The 25,646-nt window shown below is 40.8% G+C and overlaps 1 protein-coding gene across 1 annotated transcript; it reads left to right on the forward strand.

Annotated features, from left to right (window-relative positions):
- Positions 1-4,626: 4,626 nt before the first annotated feature.
- Positions 4,627-17,927, forward strand: desmb (desmin b). Its single transcript, XM_085348038.1, has 9 exons — positions 4,627-5,201; positions 9,026-9,086; positions 9,782-9,877; positions 14,350-14,511; positions 14,620-14,745; positions 14,837-15,057; positions 15,228-15,271; positions 15,671-15,756; positions 17,886-17,927. Exons 1-9 carry the CDS (start codon positions 4,627-4,629, stop codon positions 17,925-17,927), a joined length of 1,413 nt encoding a protein of 470 aa, XP_085204164.1.
- Positions 17,928-25,646: the final 7,719 nt, after the last annotated feature.

Consider the following 25,646-nt stretch of genomic DNA (forward strand, 5'->3'; position numbering starts at 1 on the left):
TATAGTCTATGTTACGTTATAATTATACTTGCGGAGCCGCAAGTTTGCCTCTCTTTCGCCCACTTTCGTCTTTACGCAACGTTACTCGGCCTCGCCTCTCCTTCACTGAACACAACTCCCCCTCCTCCCCCATCGCTTCACCTGCAGGAAGCGACAAGATGGACACGGCAAATCTCCGTTAACGAGTTACTGCGCATCGCCCCGTGCGTGGGGCTGGACGGCGTCAACGTGTTAGCTAGCTAACCACACTAACGAGCTAACCACGCTAACGCCATGCAGCCCAGAGGGGCTGCACGGACTAAAATCCTTTCATTTTCTCAAAAGTTGACAGCGCGCCTTATGTATGAATTCTGGTTGTGCTTGATGGCCGCGAACCGATTTTATGTGGAACACGGCGCTCAGCAATCTGTCAAAAAATGTTTTAGTACGACTTTGGTAAGCTACAGAGCTGCACCGCTTGATGGATTGTCGGAGCATTACGGCTGAGCCTCGCGGAGTGATACGTACTGTGCTTCAACGTAATATTACCCTGTGTATAAGGACCATAAATGGCACCTGTTAAGAGACGTGGTTGCGAAGCGGATTTCAAACTCCAGGCTGTCAGTCACGCTGAGTTGGGAACAGAGCAGCTGTGAAATCTGTCCTTGTTATAGTGCTCAGCGTCTTTTAGTTTACATTTTGACTGCACAATTGTGAGCTTTTTGTTATGCACAAAAACAACATTGTTTTCTTTTATTTATGGAGCATTATTATTTAATAAATGCTCATAATTTATTTTTGAGTAAATTTTATGTACATCTGCTCTATGTTAATAAAAGTGCCTGTGTGACTTCTGGGACACAGCTTTGACTAAGAACTCTCTTTTTGTTCTTACTTTATGGCTTTAAAAATATATATCGAGATATATATCTTATATCGCCATCCAGCTAAAAAATATCGAGATGTGAATTTTGGGTCATATCGCCCAGCCCTACTCAAGACATTGGGTCAATGACCGAGGACCAGATGTGATAATCGTGATTTTATTTTGCACCTGCCGACATGAATTTGACATTTTGAGACTAAATTATACAAAGATACACCAGGGAACACAGGGGAATCCTACAATGACACAGAAAACAGATATCAATAAATAAGACTTCTATTTAAAAAGAAAAAGAATTTTGTCAGATAACCCAAATACTCATGTTAAACTCTCTTCTTACGAAGACAGCAAAAGAAGCTTGAGTGGATTAAACCAGCATCACATTTCACACTTGTAATGTCTGCTTTGCAACTACATCTAAACACTATTTTAAAAAAAATGTCAGCATTTCATCACCACAAGCTAAATATTCTACCTTTTTGTTTAGGCTTTAGATTTGGAAAGATTTAGCGTTATCCAGCTTAGGATCAGTCCACAGAAACCTTTTTAAACATTGATGAGGTGTGAGTTTTCACTGAGAGATTAGTGCAGTTGTACATAATCCCATTAATGAGGTGTCACAGAAAGCCCTGCAGGGCCCTTCAGCAGAAACACCTGAATGAACTGCAGCCTTTTTAATCCCATTATTAAAACCTGTCTGAGTCAAAGTGTCTGTGAGAGACTCGTCTGTGTGGCCTTTATTACCGCGGGATTTAAGAAAGTTACGACTGATTAATGTTGAAGAAACCTTTTAGTTTCTTGAGAAAAAGCTCCTGGAACCTAAAGCTTAAAGTACTTAGGGTGGAAATGCAGACTTATTTCCATTGTTTTGCTTACTGTTCACACTTTCTACCATCATCATAAAGAGGGAGACAACCAGCCAGGGTTCACTATAAATACAACTGAATATATCACATAAAAACAAAAGCGAGACATATAAAACAGCAATTTATAAACTGTTATCTAAAGTAGATGAAATTAAATTGTTGGACAGATCAAAGGTTCATACTACAGTAGCACTGTAGTATGAATATCTGGCTCAGTATGTTTTTGTGTTAGTAATTCCTTTAAAGTTTGACACGGCTCCAGATCTGCCACTTTAAATGCTGGCAGAGGGAAACCTCCCTTTAAATCCCCTTCACACTCACATGTAATGTTATCAGCATTAATGGCACATATTGTTTGTGAATGTGGTATTTCTTTGCTCTGGTATGTACTGCTGCACTCTGTGTCTCAGACTCTTGGGACGGGATAGTTTTCCTTTTTAAGGCAGGTTAGTCAGAGCTCTTCCCCCTCGAATGCTGTCATTAACAACCTGGGCCACCTCACCATGTGAGGACGAGGCTAAGTCTTGAAAGTTGCCTTGCATCCTCGCATTGTTATGATGTGAGATCACAGCGGCAGGGAAAGACGATGTTCGCATGAACCTCGACAGGTCTTCCTTGGAAGTTTATCCTTTTTGTAAAGGATCGGTTCTAGTTTTCATGGATCTGCAAGGATTGGTGTAGGCACAAACTGTAGGTATAGACTATAATTGTTGTCTATATTGAAAATAAAACATTGCTGAGCAAAAGTAGGAAATAAACACCCCCCAAATATCATCCTAAATACTCACAAAAAGATTAAAAATAACCCCAAAAGCATGCAGAACTACTACAAAAAGACTCAAACAACCATAAAAGAGTCATGGGGAACAAGATACGGAGAGCCTCAAAATTATTTTACTCCACGTTCTGCATGCAAAAAGTTTTGAGGCCATCTCGAATTTGGCTAGTCAGTGTACCCCACCATATTAAGAAGGAAGTGCAGACTGCTTGTGGTGGATGAATCGTCTCGAATTTTCTCTTGACTGAAGCTTGGACTTTCAAAGTTTCATTCAGCAATATTGTGATAGTGTTTGTCTCTGCCCATCAAGAACTGTCAACATTAACCTTTATTAAGAATAGCTCAACCCTAATTTTCCATCTTCCTTGAGCTAATGTGTTTACATTAGCTTAACCATAGCTCTTTGGCTAGCAGACCATTATATGTTAGTCCAAATTCACTACCTACCAAATATTACTTCTATTTAGTTTTCTGTCTCTACTTACATCAAAGTTATAGCACTGCTGTATTTCCTTTTTCAGAACATGTTTTATCATCTATGGATGTATATCAGCTAGCTACCTAGCTTCCAGCTAAGTTCTAACTAAGCTAAACCTTAAATCCTCTTGTCAATAAACTTTATTGTAACACCTGGGAGAACAGCCACATTGATCATTCAACAGGAATCAAGGAAATTTGGACTATTTTGCTCTTGATTGTGCCTCTATTTTTGTTTGACTAATAAATGCAACACGTGTATTGGGCGAAATATAAACATTACTGCCCCCACTCAGCAGCAGGTCCTGATATGGAAGCTGGCTCCAGAGCAAATCTCATCAACTTTAAAAACCTGAAGTTTTAAATTTTGGGTCAATTTCAAACTATTTTCTCACAATTTTGAGTTAGTATAACACTAACCCTAGATGTAGTGACCTGTATGTTAGCTCTCTCTAACCCAGTAATCTTACCTAAACCTAACCAAGAGCTAGGTCAGCCTAGTTTAACTTAGGTAACTTAGTATGGACATTTAAGTGCCTTTCTCTCAGTTGAGTGACAAATAATTGGGAAGTCTAAAAGTTACATCCACCAGCCACTACAAACTAATATCTGTCGATCAAGTGTATCCAGCAGGGTGATTGAATTAATCCTGATTTTACCCTTAACTTAACTAAATATTTTGCAAGCGTAACCTGAATTTTTGACTTTGAAATGGCAAAAAGCTTTTATTCAGTGGGGAAAAAAAAGCTGCCATAGCCTGCTGCATGACTTCTTCTTGTTTTAACTATTACAGATGTGCCAAACACATGGATGTCCGTACTGATTGCAGACCCTTTTCGTACACTTAGATATGGAAATGCTACACATTGTTGGTTGACTGGTTTAAAAAAAATGAAACAGGTCTATTTTGTTTATGTCCAATATTTTGTTGACCTATCCACCCACCCCAACCTCACACTACACTGTGGCTTTAAAATTCACATGTTTTAAGGGACTTCCGCTCGTTAAACATGTTTTGTAATCATTTGCTTAAAATACTGATGAATACTCACATGACCACTCAAAGCCAATAAAAATATCAATATGTTATAAACAAATTGGAAAAAAACCTTATGTCAGCAACTCAAGTAACAGCTTGGACAATGGTTGTTTTTAATTCAGTTTAATTCAATTTTAATTAATTTATATAGTGCCAAATCACAACAATAGTTGCCTTAAATCACTTAGTGACAACAAATGCAGTGTGTTAAGCATGTCTGTTCCTTCCTTTGATCATAATTATGATTGTTTTGCCTTTTTCTTTATACATCCTGTCTTAAGGAAACAAATTTGTGGCTGCATAGAATATGAATGCCTGCAAAAGCAGAAGAAAGTGAAGAGAAAGGGCTGAGGGAGAAAGGAGAGAAGGCAAGGGGGAAAAGGTAGCTGGAGAAGAAATGAAGGCAGGAAAGGAGAGAAGAAAGAAAAAGAATGTAACAAGAAGGGCTAAAGGAGAAAGACAGAGACAGAGGGAGGGCAGTTCCCAGGAAGGAGGGGGGAAAATTGAGGAAGGAGGTAACTACAAATAGTTGAGGGCTGCAGGTTCTTCTTCAGTGCTCCTCTCTGCTGCAGCTCTCGCCAGGCTCTCTGTGTCCTCCAACATGGCCTCCTACAGCTCCTCCGGTCAGACCGCCTCATCGTACCGCCGCACCTTCGGTCATGGCACCTACGCCTCACCATCACTCAACCGATCCCTGCTGGGCCACAGCGGCAGTGGCGGGGGTCATGTCACCTCCAGGGTCTATGAGGTGACCCGTACCAGCGCCACACCAGCTTACCGGGTCTCCTCAAGCTACTATGGCAGGCCGGTGACAACCTCCCGGGCATCCGTTGGGCGCTCTTATGCTGGCATGGGCGAGACGCTGGACTTTAGCCTGGCGGACGCCCTCAACCAGGAGTTTCTCACCACACGGACCAATGAGAAGGCCGAGCTGCAGCACCTGAATGATCGTTTTGCCAGCTACATTGAGAAGGTCCGCTTCTTGGAGCAGCAGAACCAGGCGCTAGTGGTGGAGGTGGAGCGCCTGCGAGGCCGTGAGCCCACGCGCATTGCCGACCTGTACGAGGAGGAGATGAGCGAGCTTAGGAGGCAGGTGGAGATCCTGACCAATCAGAGGTCACGCATAGAGGTGGAGCGGGACAACCTGCTCGATGACCTGGATAAACTCAAAATCAGGTGGGAGGAGCAAGAAGAGTCATGTGTCTTACTAGCTTGTTTATTCTTGTTTATTCTGACATGACCTTTATATATTATGACAAAAAAGAGCTTTACTTAATTTTAAAGTAAAAATCTTTATAGACTTATAGTGAGTCTTCAAACAAATAAACAATTTTAAAAATAATTTTAAAATAAGTAAACTGAAAATATTTCTTAAAAACACAATATTATATATATATATATACACAAGTACACAATATTCCTTGTCCCATACACTTAACAGTTACAGAAATATTGATATTACCATAATTTAAGCAACAACCTGGAGCATTTACCCACTGTGTGGTGTATCTGGAACTAAAATGTGACAAAAACTCTGCAGGTTTTTGTATTTTATTGCACTTTTCTGTGAACACTTGCCAACTGCTCAACAAGCAGTAGTGAAAAATTGTGACGCAAAATGAAAAGAAGTGTGTGGAGTGGAATAATGAATGGAGGAATGAGGTGATACATAGGCTTGTGTGTGCTAGATTCAACCAGCCGTGTGGGAGATGATCTGCTGTTTGTTGCAGTTACAGGAAGTATTTTTAAACCCTGGTTCCTCTGTGCATCTTATTGGTTTCACAGATTGTGCTCTTTACAACAGATTACTTGATTATACGTTTGCTATTTTCAAGATATTTCCTAAATACTCTAAATATATTTTAAACATATTTTGTATAAATGCAAAGCTGTTTAAATCAAAATATAACAGGATCATTTATACATCATCACAGGAAGAAGATTACAGGTGAGTCATGAGGATGAGTGCCTTACAGGGGGTATTTTGGGTATAAGGATGTTAGAATGTAGAGGGGCGTATAATCAGATAAATCAAAGTAAAACATATATTTGACTGAAGCTTAACAATAATAATGCTGCTAAAATATTACAATCAGCAAAAATAAACCAAAGTATTTTATTAGGTCATCTAAAAAGTATAAATAATCTATGTAATCCTGCTAACAACATGTTTATGCTGTGGTAAAAAATCTCTGATAATAAAGGGTTATACCAAACATCGGAATATCAGTGAAATGTTATTTTTACTAACCTTGGCACAAAAGCTAAAAAGCTATCTGACTATTACAATGGACTCTTAAATGGTGTAGGGTGCAAGCTACCGAGGAACTAGCTGCCAAATGAGTTTTTCCCTCATTTGAACTAATGAGCAAGATTAGTGACCACATAATTAATCAATCTTTATCTAATTAAATGCATAGCTTAATAACATTAAGTCATGTGATTTTCATAAGCAAGTTATTTGGTAGTTACTGCTACTTTACTTGGCTATGCTAACTAGGCTAAACAGCAATAATTACTATCTATATAAATATTATGTAGATAGTAATTCTCTGTTATGATTAGATTCAATATTTGTTGTAATATAATAAATTACTTTATTTTTTTTAAACTAATATAGAAATAATGACCTAGGTTAATAAATTAGTATTGACTTAAAGAAATTTAATATTGAGCTTAACCGCTAGTAATAATAATAATAAAAGTAATAAAAATGTATACTTTATTGATCCCTGTGGGGAAATTACTCTCTCTGCATTTGACCCACTCGCTCAGTGAAGCAGTGGGCAGTCACTAAGCAGGTGCACCGGGGAGCAGTGTGTAAGGACGGCACCTTGCTCAGGGGTACCTCAGGGTAGCCGTTCAGTGGATTCAAACCCCTGACCGTCCGATCATGGGGCCACCACTCTACCTACTGAGCTAAACTTCTTGTTACTTTTTTCTCCATTATAGTTGATTTGGTTTGGTTGGTTTTTTATTTAATATAATACATTAACTTCCTAAAATATAAAAAAAAAAATTAAACTGTTGATTAATGTGTCTGTTTGAATACCATTGAACTCGTAGGCTAATTACAGTAGTAATTAATAATTTCCAAATTAAGCATCCTTTATTACTTTCTTCTTTATTATGATTAGATTTAACTGGAATATTTATGGAATATAAAAAAACATTTTCTAATTTATCAACGAATATTGAACTTATGAACAGGATTAATTACTGTGTGTTTAATAAGATAAGTTTAAATATGTACCTTAATTTCTGTATTAGGACAGTTAGCTTATAGTGCCAACAACTAACTATTGTCTGGTGTTAAATTAGATACAACTCCATTATTTGAATAAAAAAGCTGTGTTTTTAATAACTGGAAAAGAAAATTTAATTTATTAATTTAATGAAAGACAAAGCTGGGAAATTATGTTAGTTTTAATATCTTATAATTAGCCTCATTGTAGTTGATTTTTATATATTTTGTTTAATTTATACAGCATTATAAAGTTTATATGAAAATATAAAATGTAACTTCATCAATATATATGTTTATTATAAAATAATTTTATATTGTAAGCTCTGTTACCACGCTTCTGACAAATTCAATTTGAGTTAAATGATAGAAATTGTAATTTTCTTTCCACGTAGCTCTTTATTTAATAATATTAATTATTAATATTATTACTGCATTGTTATTTACAGCATGACAAGTCTTGCTATTCATTTTACACCTGCAGAGATGATGAAAACATCAAAGCAGAGAAATGAGAGAAGTGTGATCCCCTGAAAACTCCAAAGCGAATAGGCGATGATTATAGAGGCATTTTGCAAAGCTCAAACCAGTCTGCATCGATAAATATACTTGTGTGCCATGATTTAACTTTAGGCCTGACATAATGATGAAGTGCTCCTGAGCATACAATTCTTCAATCAGTCCATTCAAAATGTGACATAAACTGCTGTTAATCTCAGAGCTGAGCATCATTTTTCTCTGACTCCAAAAAGCATTGGCGACTGATTTGATGTGATTAATAGGCATGTGTGTGTCAGTGTGTGTGTTACTACTTGAGACTGACCAAAGTTAGTGCTAATCACACACTGTGTTTACATGGCTCTCTTCTATAAAAGGAGAGGAACAAGCTCACACATATCTGAAGGATCTGTCCTTTCTCTGTCTGCAGTTTACGTTTTTAACAAGCAAAAGTTCATTTCTTTCCTTGTGGTTGAGACTTAAAGGCGCTCTTCTGACACCTTAAATAATTAAATGTGGTAGGCAGTGTGTGTTTTGACTTTACTGGACAAAAAAAGTTGCCATGATAACCTATAAGCATTTTGTATTTCAAGAGTCAAAGATCAAACAAGCCTCCTAACCTCCTCAGGCTTTAGAAAATCTATTCCACAAGGGGAGTCTTTAACCGATCAGTGACCTTTACAGGGTATAAAAAGTGAACAAGTTCAAGTTAAAGTATGCACTTTCATCTTTTATTTTGGAAAAGTGTCCTTTTAAGCTCAGACTGTAAAGTAATGGACTTCCAAGTCTGAAGCCAATGTGGAATTGTGCTAAACCTGTATTGTTTCTAATTGCCAGCAGGGGGCGTCACCTCTGGATGTTAGTTTCAAATCTTATTTATTATAATATAATGTTTATTTTCTACATTTTTCAGACCATTTAAGGTTAGAAAGGATGATAAAGAAGGATGTGCAATCAGGCAGGCCACCTTGTGTGCAGTCACTTCTGGTTTAAAAACACCAAAATGAAAATGCTAAACCTGAGGCGTCACTAACCAATGGGTGAGAGCACACTGGCAACATCCATCTTTTATATACAGGCTATGAAATTATGCATCTTTGAACTTATTAGCCTAATTCAGCTTTAACGTCTTTCTGCAGAGCTCCCTGGTGTGTGGACAGCAGCTTCTACAGTGTGTTCAAACCAATCATTAATCCAGCTGCTCATTAATTAATGGCTCTCTGTCTGAAACCATGCTTTGTGTCTCACTGTCCTGCAGACTCCAGGAGGAGATTCTTCAAAAAGAAGAAGCAGAAAACAACCTGGCTGCTTTCAGAGCGGTATGTCCCACTCTCATTTCCTGTACTTTCCCCAATAAATACAGTGTTAGAGGGGAAAGGCTGAGATGGTTCAGACATGCAGAAGAGGGATAGTGGATATTTGTTACTGGACAAAGGATGTTGAAGATAGAGCTGCCAGGCAGGAGGAAAAGACAAGTTCATAGCGAAGAGTCATGGATGTAGTGAAGGAGGACACACAGGAGGAGGAGGATACTAGAAGATAGAAGAAGAATGCTGAAGATCATAGAAGCAAAAACATAAAAAAACAACTATAAACATAACAAAATAATATAATTATGATAATAATATTAATATAATAATATGAATGTGATAAATAAAATTTATCTTCGTTTTTTCTGTTACTTTTTGGTGTACTATGGCAGACTATGGATGTAAGAAGGCTATAAATCTGGGTTACAACATTTTAAAAGGGAAAATACTGTTAAAAGTTTTGTACTTCTAACATTTTCAAAGCCATCAAGTGGACTGGATTAGTTGGTCTGCATTTTGGCCCATGGGCCATATGTTTGCCATGTTTCACAATAATTAGCCTGCTGGTGTGGCAAACTTAATGGAAGGTTGTAATATATGCATTTTTAAAAATCATTATACACTTTGATTCAATGGAAAATATGTCGATAATTATTCCATGATTATCTAATTTTTACATAAAATGAACATTTTTAATGTTGCAGGATGTGGACGCTGCCACTCTGGCCCGTCTGGACCTGGAGAGACGCATCGAGACGCTGCAGGAGGAAATCGCTTTCTTGAAGAAGATCCATGAAGAGGTTTGTTCTTCACCCTCTTCCATCTTTACCAGTCGCTGATCCCAGCTCCTTTATCAGGGTTTAAAATGCATTCATAAGTGTTTTATTACACTGCTGCCATCAGCGTAGGTTCTTCATTTCAAATCAAATCAAATCAAATCACTTTTATTGTCACATCACATGTGCAGGCACACTGGCACAGCACATGCGAGTGAAATTCTTGTGTGCGAGCCCCACAAGCAACAGAGATGTGCAAACACAACAACACAAACGAGCAAAATACAAGAATGGCCAACCTGAAACTAATAAATATATGTACAATATATAATAGTGTATGCATTTCTGGATGTGTATACTAAATATTTTCCTACGTGTGTGTGTGTGTGTGTGTGTGTGTGTGTGTGTGTGTGTGTGTGTGTGTGTGTGTGTACACATTTTTACAAATTAAATAGTAAAAAAAATAAAATAAAATAATAATAATAATAATAATAATAATAATAATAATAAAATATATAAAATATACAGAGTTGAATATGTGCAAAACAAGTGGCATTTATATACAGTGTGGAGTGCATAATGTTGAAGTTCCAGTAGTGAAGCTGAGGTGTCTATGACGTGTTCAGCAGTCTGATGGCCTGATGGAAAAAGCTGTCTCTCAGTCTGCTGGTTTGGGACCGGATGCTGCAGAACCTCCTTCCTGATGGAAGCAGTCTGAACAGTTTATGGCTGGGGTGACTGGAGTCCTTGATGATCCTCCCCGCTTTCCTCAGGCAGCGCTTCCTGTAGATGTCTTGGAGGGAGGGAAGCTCACCTCCAATTATCCGTTCAGAGCACCGCACTACTCGCTGGAGAGCTTTGCAGTTGTAGGCGGTGCTGTTGCCATACCAGGTGGTGATGCATCCAGTGAGGATGCTCTCAATGGCACAGCGATAGAAGGTCCTGAGGATGCGGGGGTTCATGTCGAATCTTTTCAATCTCCTGAGAAAGAAGAGGCGCTGCTGCGCCTTCTTCACTGTTTTGTTTGTGTGTACTGACCACGTAAGATCCTCAGCCAGATGTACACCAAGGAACCGGAAGCTGCTCACTCTCTCCACAGCAGCGCCGTTGATGGTGATGGGGGTGTGTACTTCTCTGCACCTCCGGAAGTCCACTATCAACTCCTTTGTCTTTGCGACGTTGAGGGTGAGATGGTTGTCTTGACACCAGTGGGTCAGGGCGCTGACCTCCTCCCTGTAAGCCGTCTCATCACCATTGGTGATAAGACCCACCACTGTAGTGTCGTCCGCAAACTTCACAATGATGTTGGAGCTGTTAGTGGCTGTGCAGTCGTAGGTGTAGAGTGAGTACAGGAGAGGGCTCAGTACACACCCCTGTGGAGCACCAGTGTTCAGTGTGATGGGGGATGAGGTGATGCTGCCCAGTCTGACCACCTGGCGTCTGTCAGACAGGAAGCTAAGGATCCAGCTGCAGAGGGAGCTGCTCAGTCCTAGATCCTGCAGTTTCCTGTCCAGCTTCGAGGGAACGATGGTATTGAATGCTGAGCTGTAATCTACAAACAGCATCCTCACATACGTGTCTCTCTTCTCCAGGTGTGACAGGGCAGTGTGTAGTGTCAGGGCTATGGCATCATCAGTGGACCTGTTGTGGCGGTATGCAAACTGTAGAGGGTCCAGTGAGTCGGGTAGTGCAGAGCAGATGAAGTCCCTGACCAGCTTCTCGAAGCATTTGCTTACGATGGGGGTCAGGGCTACAGGTCGCCAGTCGTTCAATGAGGAGATGGTGGAGGATTTGGGTACAGGGACGATGGTGGCCATTTTGAAGCAGGCTGGGACTACAGACAGAGAGAGGGAAAGGTTGAAGATGTGTGTGAACACTCCAGCCAGCTGAGCCGCGCATGACCTGAGGACGCGGCCGGGAATCCCGTCCGGACCAGTAGCTTTGCGTGCGTTCACCTTCCTGAAGCACTTCCGCACATTTAGTAATAAGTAGATTATAGAGGACTTTAGGGAGGAAAGGTGTCACAAATTGTTGCTTTAAAATAAATCTGTCAGTGAGGCACAAACAAGCTTCACAGGATTAAGAATGTGTGTTGAGCTGTGTGACAATGCTCTCGGTCTGTCTTAGCATCTGTTAGAACATCTGTCTCTGTGTGTGCGAGATGACAAACGAGAGGGTTTGGGGAGTTTTCACTTTCAAACACGCACAGAATTGCATTGTTGGCAGCAGGCCTGGGCAGCGTGGCAGTAGAGCTCTGAAATCTCCCACAGCAGATGTAAGGCTAAAATTACTCTGTGTACCAACCGGCGGACAAATCCTCGTCTCTGATCAGCATGGGCTTCGTTCTGTCTCCAGCCTGGAGCAATTACTACATGATGCCAAAGTAGTGTGCTCGACATGGCCTAGGGTTACTCAGAGTGGATTAAAGTATTAGAAACAGTTTGGACTAAAATTAAGTCACTTTTTAGACAAAAGGAGGAATAAAACCTCAGAAGGTCTGATGACGGTGAATCTTGTTTTACTTCACATCTGCAAATTAATTTGCAACACTGTATAAAGAAAGAGGAAGAAAATCCTGATAACATCTTAAAGCGTCTTTAACTTGGATTCTTTAATTTCATACTCTTATTATCTCCTTGTACCACTTGTTTTTATTACTGTTCTTTTCCTTGTTCTTCCTGGTTTTCTTGTGGTAATTATTTTTCTTCCTCTCATTCTTGTTCTAGTTATTATTGTTGTTCTTTTATTCTTTTTATCTTCATTATTATTAGTCTTGTTTCTGTTGTTTTTCTTCTTCATGTTGTAATAATTAGCAGGTATGAAGCTCTGTGCTCACTTACTCAGATGTTTGTTCCTTGTGTTTTGTTTGTTTTGTTTTTTATTGGTATTTTATTTAATTTATTTTATAGCATTGCTAATAGTTCACCATCTGCACATTCTATAGCTTCATTTATCATTTTAGCTTCTGGGAGATGCCAACTTTTCTGGTCGTTCACTGCCAAGGCTTACTGTCACACATCAGGTCCTCATTAATCATATTTATGAACTGCAGAAGGAATTTGGGGTTGATGGTGGGTGTATAAAGTTCTGGCCCTCCAGACCAGAGACTTTCACTAATGTTTGGTAAAGTTGCTGATTTTGGTTGAATGTAATTTAATCATGGTTACTACAGTTAGACTTCAATGGCTTTTTTCTGTATTAAGCCAGACTGGGTTTGTGTCCTAAACAACAAGGAGAGATAGTGATGTTTAAAACTACGTAAGGTTTGTTATGCTCTATAATTGGATAGCCATCCATTCATTTTCCTCAATTAAACTGGTGATGTTTAAGGCCTATCCCAGCTGTCATAGGGCCAGGGCACTGGTACATCTAGCACAGATGACTAATTTGTCATAGAGCTCACACAGAGAGCCGATGGGAAGAGGCGTGAGTTTCTAAAAATGGGCTCATTGAGTCAGCACGGATAAGATCTTGGAGAGACTACGGCTGCTGTGAACACTCAGAATAAGATCTCTGACTGCAGACTGGATTACATCTCGGAAGGGCTAGCTCGAAATAACATCTCTGTGCGCAAATTGGATGACATCTCGGGGAGGCACACTGCCGTGAGTTCTCAGAATCGGCTCTTTGAGCACAAGAATGACAATATCACAGAGCGCAAGTTTGATAACATCATGGCGAAGCTCGCGGCTCTCCAACGGGAGATTGAGAGACCAATGTTGGACTGTAGAACTGCTTTGAAATTCATATGAGCTGTTCGCACTAAAGTAAAAACCACCATCACTTATGCGGATACCCCTTTGGCGCCAGCTGCGGTCTCAAGGCTGGAGCCAAACAAAAACACCCTGATAACGACGGTGTTGAGTCTGTTCCTTCCCATTCCATGCAAGGCCACCTGGGTTGGCTGGAAGACTGTTTACTTAACCTAGCAGGGCGAAGGACACTGTCTCAGCTGAACTCTGGACACGCACACACATACATATACACTGATATGCACACACTCATCCCCACTCCCTTTCCAAATGCCTTCGACGCTTATTCCCTTCCGATGCTGTCGGTGGATCAAGGAGACCAGCGCACAGGCTGCAGGCCCGGATGCACTGTCTAAATCGGCTGTCTCTCACCCTTTACCCACCCCTGTTGCTTGTCATGTGTTTCTTTGGTGTATTTGAGTTTTTTCATGTGCTATGTGCAGAGGTGTTTTTTTCTGTTCTCAAACTGATCTCCCTGTTGGAGCTCAGTCTGGGGGGAGTTATTTTTCTCTCCTTATCTTTCCTCATGTGGTGCATTTTCCATTGTTATACCTCTCTGACCTGTCTTCCCCATGTGATGTTTTGTGTAATGTATGTAAGGTCGGAGGGTAAGTTGGCACCGCCATTGCGTGCAATAGGTCGGCAGCCTTATGAAATTTCCCCTTGTGGGACTAATAAAGGTATATCAAATTCAAATTCAAATATAACAGGCCAGTCAACCTTACGTTTCTCCTCCTCCCACAGGAGATCCGTGAGCTGCAGGCCCAGATGCAGGAGACTCAAGTCCAGATCCAGATGGACATGTCCAAGCCGGACCTGACGGCAGCACTACGAGACATCAGGGCTCAGTATGAGGGCATTGCTGCCAAGAACATCGCAGAGGCTGAGGAGTGGTACAAGTCCAAGGTCAGAGGGATGTTGTCTGTATTAACGACACTTAGAGATCGATTCTGACATCCAAGAGTTGGGGATTTAAAATAAATTGTGAAATCTATTTAACCTTTGACCCTGCAGGTGTCTGATCTGAACCAGGCGGTAAGTAAGAACAACGAGGCTCTGAAGCAGGCCCGTCAGGAGACCATGGAGTTCAGACACCAGATCCAGGCCTACACCTGTGAGATCGACTCCCTCAAAGGCACCGTAGGTCTCATAAACCTTCTTCGGTTTTTATTTAAACGTAATCTTCTCTGAGCTCGGTTTGATTTCAGACTCTCCTCTCTGATTAATCCAGAATGAGTCTCTGATGAGGCAGATGCGGGACATGGAGGACCGTCATGGACGAGAGGCCGGCAACTACCAGGATAGCATTGCCCGCCTGGAGGCGGAGATCGCCAACATGAAGGACGAGATGGCGCGCCACCTCCGTGAGTACCAGGACCTACTCAATGTCAAGATGGCGCTGGATGTGGAGATCGCCACCTACAGGAAGCTGCTGGAAGGAGAGGAGAGCAGGTAATTTATCAAACTATCCAACCAGGCCAAAATTCTTTTGTTTTAGTGTGCTGCCTTTACAATAAAGCTTTGGAAAAGAAAACTGCCTCAGAATGTCAATATTTTATCCAGATACACATAAAATAACATTTAAAATGATATTTTCTACACTTTCCCTTCTCCCGTTGCAGGATTGCCTTGCCTGTGCAAACCTACTCCACGCTGAGTTTCCGAGGTGCACACACAGCTGCAGTTACCTAAACATACCACCAGGGGCTAGGCTTCCTTTAACCAGGACACAGGCCTTATTCTGTTTGATTCCACAGTCTGTTCAGATGGAGCCTCCTTTACTGTTTGTTATACATTTCAATAATATTTTACTTTTTTACCACATTAAAACTATGTAAGATTAAAATTTTACTTAATTAAGAAAATGGGTGTTAATTAATGAATTGATTTCTAAATCAATTAACCTACAAATTAAATACAACCCCAGTGTTATGGGGTTGTATTTAATTTGTATTTCATAGGTCCAAGAGGCATCCACATAAAGTTTTCATTGATTTTTCAAAATAACATAACACATTTTACATATTAAATAAAAATTAAATGTATTCCGACCTTTGTTAATCAGAGACCAGCCCTGAGCAGCAGCGCTCCTCTGAGATGCATTCAAAGAAGACTGTCCTCATCAAGACCATCGAGACTCGCGATGGAGAGGTAAAACTGCTAAGATATAAAACTGCATTCATTAGCCTTGTAAGTTTTTAAGTTCCCTTCATAAGGATTTTTTCTTTTGTTTGTTTGCTTTTCTTTTGATGTGATCCACTCCAGCACCTTATTCAAGAAATTCATGAAAAATTTATTTAAGTTCTATAAATCACATTTTATCTTATCAAAGACCGGTAGAGCTTTATTCAACTGCACAAATGCTGCCTGGCACTGCTCTGTCCACTGGACCAGATCTGGGGCACACTTTTGAGTGAGATTAGTTACATGGCTGGTCAGCTCCACAAAGCCGGTCATGAAGCCGGTCAGTATCTCTTTGGGGATGCCGACTCGGGAGATGATCTGAAACAGGGCCTGGAGGTGCCAGTGTTATGACTCGCTCTATGAAGCCTATCTTTAATCAATACAAATTACAGGTAGGTCAGTGCTGTGTCAGGGCAAACGTGTGACCATCAATTTTTATCACTTGATCAGAAGCTGAGGTTGCATAGAGTTTAGTCATGAGATTCCTCTAGTGGGAAATATCCTGTGGAGTGAATCGCTGGAGGCAGCAGGGCCTCATTAGATGGCCTCCTCCTCCTCCCTAGAGTCAGAGTTGAATAAACTAAAGGTCTCCGCTAAGCACAGCACAAACATCCCCCTTGCTAAAGCTCGTGATTGTATCCCCACACATTGCCCCAACAGGTTATTGAACACCAGCACATCTGTACCCAGAATTAAGGGATGCCTCAGGTGCAAGCTAACTGCAGCCTTTACACCATGTGTTTTGCCCTTGTATTTAATTTGGAGCGGCACTATGGGATATTTGTGTATGTCCTCATGCACACATCTAACCTCCACCAACGCCCCGTGCCGTACCAGGGTTTGGAGGACCAGGGTCTGCATGCAGCCCAGACTCACCCTGCAGCCCGAGTCCACCAGAGCCTGGCGTATATCCACTGGCACCTTGACAGTGCATGTCCCTCTTGGACCTGGGGTAGGTGTTGGAGGGCCAGCAACACGGAACAGCTACCCCACATCCGTCAGTGGGCACTCCTAATGTCAGTGTCCTGGCCGCCCACACCTCCAACATACCTGCCTCAGCATTTGCACGGCTCCCTGTGAGTTGGGGGCAGCTTAGTTGCTGGAACCTGTGGGGAGACAGCGAGACTGGCTGTTGTGGTGGCTGCTCCATAACCAGCAAAGTTATAGTGGAGCTGGGGAACCTCCTCCTTGGGGCTGGGACCGGCCAATTCTCCACAACTGGCTGTGGTTGATCCAGCAGGTTTGCTGGCTGCACTGCCGGGTGGTTTTTGGCCAGTCATACAGCCATGTCACGGTTTGCTTGACATGACTGTGTGGGACAACAGAGGAGCCAGGGGGATGCCAGACCGAGACTAGGTGCACTCTCATCTGGCGCTCGGCCTAATTCTGTAGCCACTGGAGCTGATCTTGATGCACAGTCGCCTGTTCTTGGTGCACGATGGCCATCTCTGCCAGCATTGCTGTCAGCACTTCCACTGGCTGTACTAGTTGCACATCTGTCCTAGCGCATCTGGGTTTCGACAGCACTGTGACACGACGGACCAACACAAACACACTGTTAAAGAGCTGGGTAAGTATTAGTTGCAACTTTTCCAAATTGCTCTGTGCAGCTTTTCAGCCGACTTGTTTCTGGCACAGCCTTCCCCTCTACGTTACAGGTTGGCAACTGAAATACCAGGACTGATCATACCAATCAGTCCCAGCTACTCTGCCAGCCTTTTGGCACTGCCCACTGCCACACCACTCCTCTGAAGCAGAGCTGCAGAAAACACTCTTGCCACATCAGCAAATGCAATTGTCCCATATTTAGACAGAAAACAGTCCATTACCTTATTTACACCTAATATTTTAGAAACTTTACATACAAATAAAGATTGCTTTAATGTAAGTAATTAACTGCTGAAGTGACTGCTGGTGTTTCTTAATCTGTTCTGTGTTCACCTGGGCTCTCTGACTGTAATCTTTCTGTCTCGACTGTTGTAGTTTGTATGGATTTGGGACAGTGTTCACTCATTTCCAGATATCTTACATTCATCCAGACAGAGAAGTCATCTGATAAGGCTTTTATGTTTCTGTCTCATGTTTTTCTCCTTCAGGTTGTCAGCGAGTCCACGCAGCACCAGCAAGACATCATGTAACAGCCTGCAGGACATAAGAAGAGAAGAAGAAACAAAAAGCTCTCATGTGTCCCTGCCTGAGACGGACACATGAAAACAATAAAGAAACAAGCAAAAGAAATAAAACTAAGAAATAAGACTTTACACACTCGTCTTTACGGCCTGCCCTGTGTTTGTTTGCAAGTTACTGAGATATGTGTATTTAAAGCAGAAATTCATCAGGATTTATTTATTTTTGGTTAAATGTAGGTTAACATGCAAAAACTGAAAAAAGGAAAAATCTCAATTTAATCAGGAAATTTCTGTGTTTACTGACCGTTTAAGACTTTATAATCTCTAATAAATGAGCAAAAAGAATATTAAGTAGAATAGTAGTCGTCTATCAGTTGTAGTCTGCAGCTAACTGAGTTGGTCAGATGGAGAATTTTGCAACATATTCAGCTCTGAAGTTTAAAATCACTTCAGATGCCCAATAAATAACAGATTCTGATCCATGGAGCCAAATCAGAGCTGAAACTGAAAAACAAAAAGTAGAAAGTGAACGTTGAACTCCCTCATCATGAGTATAGTTTTGATTACATTTTTAAGGAAACTATTTTTTTTCACTGATACTCATATTTGATCTTTTTTTCAGTTTCAGATTATATGATTGAAAATTTCTTAAGAAACCTGTCACATTGAATTATTTTAAGCTTCTTGCTCTTTGAGTTTCTGACCTTGATCTGGTGTTTACTGAAAGGTGGAAATGGAGGAAATAGGAACTGAACTTTACTGTATGTGTAGGATTACAAAGCAGTCTGTGAATGTGCTTAATAGACAATGGTTATTGGATGTGTGTAGCCCAAATGATGTTTAATAGGCTGAAAGTAAAGAATAAACAGTGGAGCACAATTCTCCCCAAAGGGCAAGGGCTATACTACCTATTTGATGATTTATGATGTTTTTATAACAACGTAAGGATGTCAGCCTGCTTTCATAACAACACGCTAATGTCTGACCTTTGACCTATGACCTTGAAGCATAAAATGGTGTATTTTATTATCTTTAGTCATCTGATTGGAGCTGAATTGGCTGAAATCTTTGGCTTCTATAAGCTGCACACCATGCTGAAATATGGCAAGTTTCACAAGTCCTGCAACTTCAAAAGCGTCCAACAGTGAATACGTATGGACAGTGTAGGCCAGTAAAAATGCCAATAGTTAACAGACTTATTAATATTGTTTTATCATTACATCATTATAATTGAGTATCCCATTAAATGGATGTTCAAATTTACATCAGACAGTTGGAGTTTTTGTTATTTCAGCTGTAGCCCTGATGGTGTTTAATGGTCTGAGAGAAAGTAAAGAATAAATACAAAAACAGAATTCAAATGTAGGCTTAATCTACTTTATAGTCCAGAATGAGTCCCTGATGAGGCAGATGGAAGTCCCGCATCTGCCTCTAGTTTAAAGTCCACAAGTACAAATAGGAGTCCTGATTTATATGTGAATGCTTATAACACAACAGAATGTTTGTAAAATTTAAAAAAAAAAAATCAACAAACAAAAGAAGAAAAATCAAGGAATAAAATTGCCTATAAGAATCTATATTTATTACTGTTGCTGATTTGAAACATGGGAACCTGGGAAACATGGAATGTAGGGTGGATGTGCATAGATGGGGCAATTTGAGTTTAACAGCTGAATGCTAATGACAGACTCAGACTCTGTCTCAGTACCTGGTATTGGCCCACCGAGCTCCGGGTCGTCTCGAAGGGCTTGGTGGATGGTTTATTCTAGGTCCCAGGTCAAGGAGCCCATTTTGCATTAGGGTGGTAAGATGTTTCCTGGTTCCCATTGTTCAGCATTGCTGGAGAACTGGCAGGGACTGGCAGCATTTTATGTTTCTGGAACCTGGGAGATAGGATATAGAAAAGCTGAAACAACCGAAAAACAAAGACCATTGAGCATGCTGAACATTGAGTCTTTTAGCGATTCTTAAGTAAATCAGATTATAATGATCTGTCAAGATTATAAATGGTTATCTGGCTGCCAGTCCTCCAAGGCTAGCTTTACTGCCAGTAATTTGTGGTCTTGCACATCGTAATTGTCTTCAAAATGAGTTAAGCAGTGGGGGGGGGGGGGGGGGGGAGCCACAAGGCTGCAGCTTACCATGCAGGCCAGAACACTGGATGAGAACTGCCCCCATCCCAGAATCAGTGTGTCTACCTAGACAGTAAACTATTTCTTTGTGTCAGGATCAGTGTTGGTCAAGTTACTTGAAAAAGGTAATCAGTGACTAATTACTGATTACTTCCCCCAAAAAGTAATCCCGTTACTTTACTGATTACTTATTTTCAAAAGTAATTAATTACTTAGTTACTTAGTTACTTTTTAAAAACACGATTTACAACCTGAAGTGGTGATAAAGCGATAGATCTTTCAGCCCAATTCTACTTTTTCTACATAATCCATCATACAAAATGTAATCAAACGGAAAAGTCTCTTTTAAAACTTGTTTTATTAGTTTTAATCTTTTAACTTTATGCATCAACCAAAAATTTAATTATATGCAACATTCTCTGACTGGAAGAAATTTGTTTAATATTTAAACCTATTTTCTGCACATTCCAGCACATAATTTTTTTTGTGTGTGTTTACACTCAGTCTTTCAAATAGATGCAAGTAAAACACAGCAGAAAATAAATAACATCAAAGACTAGCGGTCCTTTTGCTCTATTTTCACCTGTAAAGCAGGAGTAGGGTAGGCGGAGGTTTACCCTGGTGCAGGTGTGCCGCAGCGGTCAGTGGAAGAATCCACGAGTTTCTCTGTGAATTTCCCATTACATCGTTGCGCACTCGGTGCTTGCTTGGAAGTTTAGGGGTTTTTTCACTGTAAAAAGCAGTTTTCTTCCCACGCACAACGGACGCTAATGTTTTTGTCACTTTTTATGGAATCAAACTTAAAGTAAGGTCAGTACTTCCACGCTTTAAACGCTGCACGCTCATACTCTCTCCGCACTCTATATGTGATCCATTGTTGATCTGCACACAGCTGTTGTCACGAACGTCGCACTCGCTTACGTCACTGTCATGAGACATTCTGGCAAAAAATCCCAGTTTTAGTAACGTAGTAACGCAGCGTTCCTATGGGAAAGTAACGGTAATCTAATTACCGTTTTTGCAATAGTAATCCCTTACTTTACTCGTTACTTGAAAAAGTAATTGGATTACAGTAACACGTTAACGCGTTACTGCCCATCTCTGGTCAGGATGAACCAAAATGGGTGCAACAGTGAATAGTTGTTTCACCTGCTTCAACTTGGCATTGGCTTCTGTGGACCAGATAAAAGGAACTTTTGTGTAGGTGTAACACACAGACATTAAAGCAGTCGCGCCAGAATGTCCTGCTAAAAAGAAAGATTCTTTAAAATACAAGGGGGAGCAAGCGGGTCAGATACCACGGGCACAGAGATGAAGCAGGTCTGATCAGAAACAGTTTATTACTAGGCCAGGGAGCACAAATAAAAACACCCTTAAAATGTACGTAATAAAATGTTGTCAATCTTCTAAAACTAAATAAAACAATTCTAAAACCTGTAAGACTACCATTTTCTACATTCACTAAAAACCCCTGCTATAATTATGCCACATGTTCATTATGGGTCCATCAGCAGGCCAGGAATTCCTTCTGTAGAGCAGAGTCCACGCCAGCCTCGTCTTTGGCAGACAAGGAAGAGCCTCCCATCTTCTTGTCCTTCCACTGGCCCATCACATCCCAGCCCAGCTTGCGTTCTGCACCCGAATCCATCATGCGACCACCGCCACAGCTCCCCTTGCGTCGGTGTCCTGTAAAATAACAAATAGGGGCCAGAACAAGGGTCCCAGAAGCGGCCCTGGCTCATGGCCATGGCGACCCTCTCCCAACCCAGCTGCACCCAGTAAACAACAGTAGAGGTAAACCTCTGCCCTGCTGCCAATCACACACGTTGTCTCCTACTGTTGCCTTTCCATGAGGTCATGACTGGGTCGCCGTGTCACGCAGGACATCTAGCATCAACCTTCCAGCCTCTCTCCTTCAGTGCTCAGCTAGCCTGCTTTAAAAGGTCTTTACACAGCTGATAGGCCACCTCTGGACACACCCATGCCTCAGCAGGTGGTCCCTATCAGCTAATTTGTCCCATGTGTAGCCAGTCCACAGTGGATTAAAACCTATGTCACATAAAAAACTAAAACCCATGCAATAGAAACAGAATAAAACCATGCAAATAAAACAACACTCATAAATAAACACTAAAAATCAGTATTAAAAAAATATACAAGATAAATACAAATTTCCACTGTGTGACATAGGTAAGGCGAGTAAAGTGGTGCTGCTCCTAACTGTGGTTGAGAATGAAGTGTTGGTAGAAGTTGGTGTAACCAAGTACATTCAAATTTTTCGGCTTTAAAGTATAGTCGGATCTCCAGAAGCCACTGTAGCACTCTGCGGATTGTGATCTTCTGCTCGTTCTAGGACTCCTAAGATCAATATGTCATTTGGATACACAAAAACGAACTGGTTCAAACAGGCTTTTAAAACGTTATTGACGAGGGCTTGGAAAACTGTGGGAGAATTAAGTCCCTTTTCTATTAGTACCTACTCAGCAGGCTCACCACGCCTTGCCACACTTTCAGAGTTTCCATCAGGTCATAGTACCTGGTACCAGGTACTTTTTTAGCACCTACTCTGCCAGGGTTCCAACCAATGTTCCCTCTAAGCTGCGCGTGTGCGCAATTGCGCACTGCTGGCACGGTCTCTGCGCACAGAAAATCTGCGGTTCGCACAGAAAAAAAATCTAACCTGAATTGTAATTAAAATTAATACTTTAACAATTCTGTTTTTGCAGTGGGAGTCAGTAAGTGACTGGCTGCTCCAGTATGGGATTAGAATGATGCCACCTTATCCCATAGTCCAGCCAATAATGCGATTCACGTTCGTGTACGCAGCTAATCAACGTCGACAGGCTACGACAGCGTCCTTGTGTGCCAACACCGGTGTTTTAGCTAGCAAAGCGGCGTGGCTGATGTGGAGTGAAGCCACGTTAATGACAACGTGCACAACCAATGGAGATGTGAGCAGGACAGACGAAACAATTGACAGAAAATGTGTGGACTTTATACCAGTTTTTAAATTGTGTTGATAGGACACAATTACAGCGGGAAGAAACGGTAAAAACAGCGTTTTATAAGGAAAGCGCTAAAAAGTACTCTCCGCCTGTGAGCAAAACCCCCCATCGTTTCCTATTGGTGGAAAAATCAAATCAAATTAAATCAAAATTTATTTATATAGCACATATTAAAAACAACAGTGTTGACCATAGTGCTTCACAGTCAATAAAAACATGAGACAGTTAAAACAAACAATAGAAGAGGACAACAAACAATAGGTAACAACGCAACAAGCTAAAACAGCCAACTAGACAGAATCAAAAGCCAAAGTAAAAAAATAAGTTTTAAGACGTAATTTAAAAGACTGGATAGACTCGGCAGTGCGAATATGAATGGGGAGGTTATTCCAGAGTCTGGGTGCCACGGATGCAAAGGCCCGGTCGCCTCTCGACTTCATTCGAGTCCTAGGTTGTGCTAGGAGCCTATGGTTGGATGATCTAAGTGCCCTGTTGGGATTGTATGAATGGAGTAAATCAGAAAGATAACTGGGCGCTAAATTATTCAAAATATTAAAAGTGAACAAAAGAATTTTAAAATCTATACGATATTTAACAGGGAGCCAATGTAATTTGGCTAAAATTGGAGTTATGTGTTCATGAATTCTCGTACCTGTTAAAAGACGCGCCGCTGCATTTTGAATTAACTGGAGCCGGCAAAGAGAGGAGTGTTGGAGGCCCGAGTAGAGGGAGTTACAGTAGTCCAATCTGGATGTAATAAATGCGTGGATAAGCTTTTCAAGATCTTTTAAAGGAAGAAACGGCTTTGCTTTGGAAATCTGACGCAACTGGTAAAAGCTGTTTTTTACCACAGTGGACACCTGTTTCTCGAGTTTAAAAGAGCCATCCAGGAACACTCCGAGGTTTCTTACAGTGGACGAAAGATGGCTAGCGAGAGGGCCTAGGGCGTCAGCTAACTGGTCTAGCGGAGTGTGACTACCAAAGACTATGATTTCGGTCTTATTCTCGTTCAATGTAAGAAAATTATGTGATAACCAAATTTTAACTTCATGCAAACAGTTGAACAGAGGTTGCAAAGAAGCAGTCACATCGGATTTCAAAGGTAAATAAATCTGGATATCATCGGCATAACAGTGAAAGGAGATGTTGTGTTTTCTAAAAATTAATCCCAACGGCAACATGTACAAAGAGAAAAGAGCAGGACCGAGCACGGACCCTTGAGGCACACCACAATAAATAGGGGCAGAAGCCGAGGAGTGTTGCCCCATAGCAACAGAGAACGACCTCTCTGAGAGATAGGATTTAAACCAAGATAAAACCGTACCTTTGAGACCAACAACATGTTCCAATCTTGATAGAAGAATGTTGTGATTAACCGTGTCAAAAGCAGCAGACAAGTCAAGTAAAACTAAGACAACAGAATATCCAGAATCAACAGTTAAAAGAAGATCATTAAAAACTCTAAGTAAGGCTGTCTCTGTGCTGTGGCGAGGTTTAAAACCAGACTGAAACTTTTCATTAATACCATTTGCATCTAAAAAGGCCTGAAGTTGTTTTAGAACTACCTTTTCCAATATTTTGGAAATAAAAGGGAGTTTAGAGATCGGCCTGTAGTTAGTGAGAGCATTAGGGTCAAGATTTTTCTTTTTCATAATAGGTTGCACAACAGCATGCTTAAAGACAGACGGTACACAACCTGATGACAATGATGCATTCAGCAGAGATAAGATACAAGGACCAATAACATGTAAAGCTTCCTTAAAGAAACGAGAAGGAAGAATATCATGCGGGGAACCAGAGATTTTGAGATGATCAATCATATCTTTTAAAGCAGAATAAGACACTGGCTCAAACTGTTGAAAAATTTACTATGTGGACCAATAAAAAAATGATATGGCAACATTTAGTTGTTTAGGAAGGGGGAAGTTTTAGGAGTGACGGTGTTGTTTTGAGATGTGACGTTTAGCGCAAATCTTGTGTAGTTAGTGTGTAGTGTAGTCAAGGGTCATTATATACTGTATTTTGTAGACAGAGAGCTACAGGACTCTCCCAGACCACAGACTCATAATACAAGTCAGAGCTTTATATAAAAAAAAAAGAAAGGAAAGAAAGAAAGTTGTGTTTTCAAAATTGGAGTTCAAGTTATTTTTACTTCCAATAGTGTTCACATACTACACAGGTCATGAACAAGATTTTTTTAAAATTTTCATTGTAAGTGGGCTAAAGCAGTTAATTAAAAGTAGTCTAACATAAATGTAAATGCTGTAATTTGATTATTTTAATGAACCATGTAACTTGGATGGATTCGATGCTGGCATGACCACAGTGCACACGTCTACTGTTGCTCATAGTGGTCCAAGGGATCGCTCAGGGAGTTTGTGTGTTCACTAAGACACATGAAAAATTAGAGGGAACATTGGTTCCAACTGATCCACGGCAATCCAAGAATGTGACGTCAACAGACTGTATGCAGCCGATCAACGGCATCACGCAGTCAATCATGACAGTGTCTCATGAGTTCATGAAAATCAAAACCGCCATTTCTGAAACCTGGCAATGAGGGTTTTTCATGTTTTCCATGAGTCTGACAA

The sequence above is a fragment of the Diplotaxodon limnothrissa genome, linkage group LG23 (genome assembly GCF_057381915.1).
Source record: "Diplotaxodon limnothrissa isolate DT_005_m linkage group LG23, D_limnothrissa_male_GT1.1, whole genome shotgun sequence".
NCBI lineage: Eukaryota > Metazoa > Chordata > Actinopteri > Cichliformes > Cichlidae > Diplotaxodon > Diplotaxodon limnothrissa.

What these genes read in the sequence shown, in the direction of transcription:
- desmb (XM_085348038.1), top strand. Translation starts at nt 4,627, where the DNA reads ATGGCCTCCTACAGCTCCTCCGGTCAGACCGCCTCATCGTACCGCCGC. An exon ending in AGGAGTGGTACAAGTCCAAG is followed by an intron (nt 14,512 to 14,619) that starts GTCAGAGGGATG and finishes TTGACCCTGCAG; the next exon opens with GTGTCTGATCTGAACCAGGC. An exon ending in CTGGAAGGAGAGGAGAGCAG is followed by an intron (nt 15,058 to 15,227) that starts GTAATTTATCAA and finishes CTCCCGTTGCAG; the next exon opens with GATTGCCTTGCCTGTGCAAA.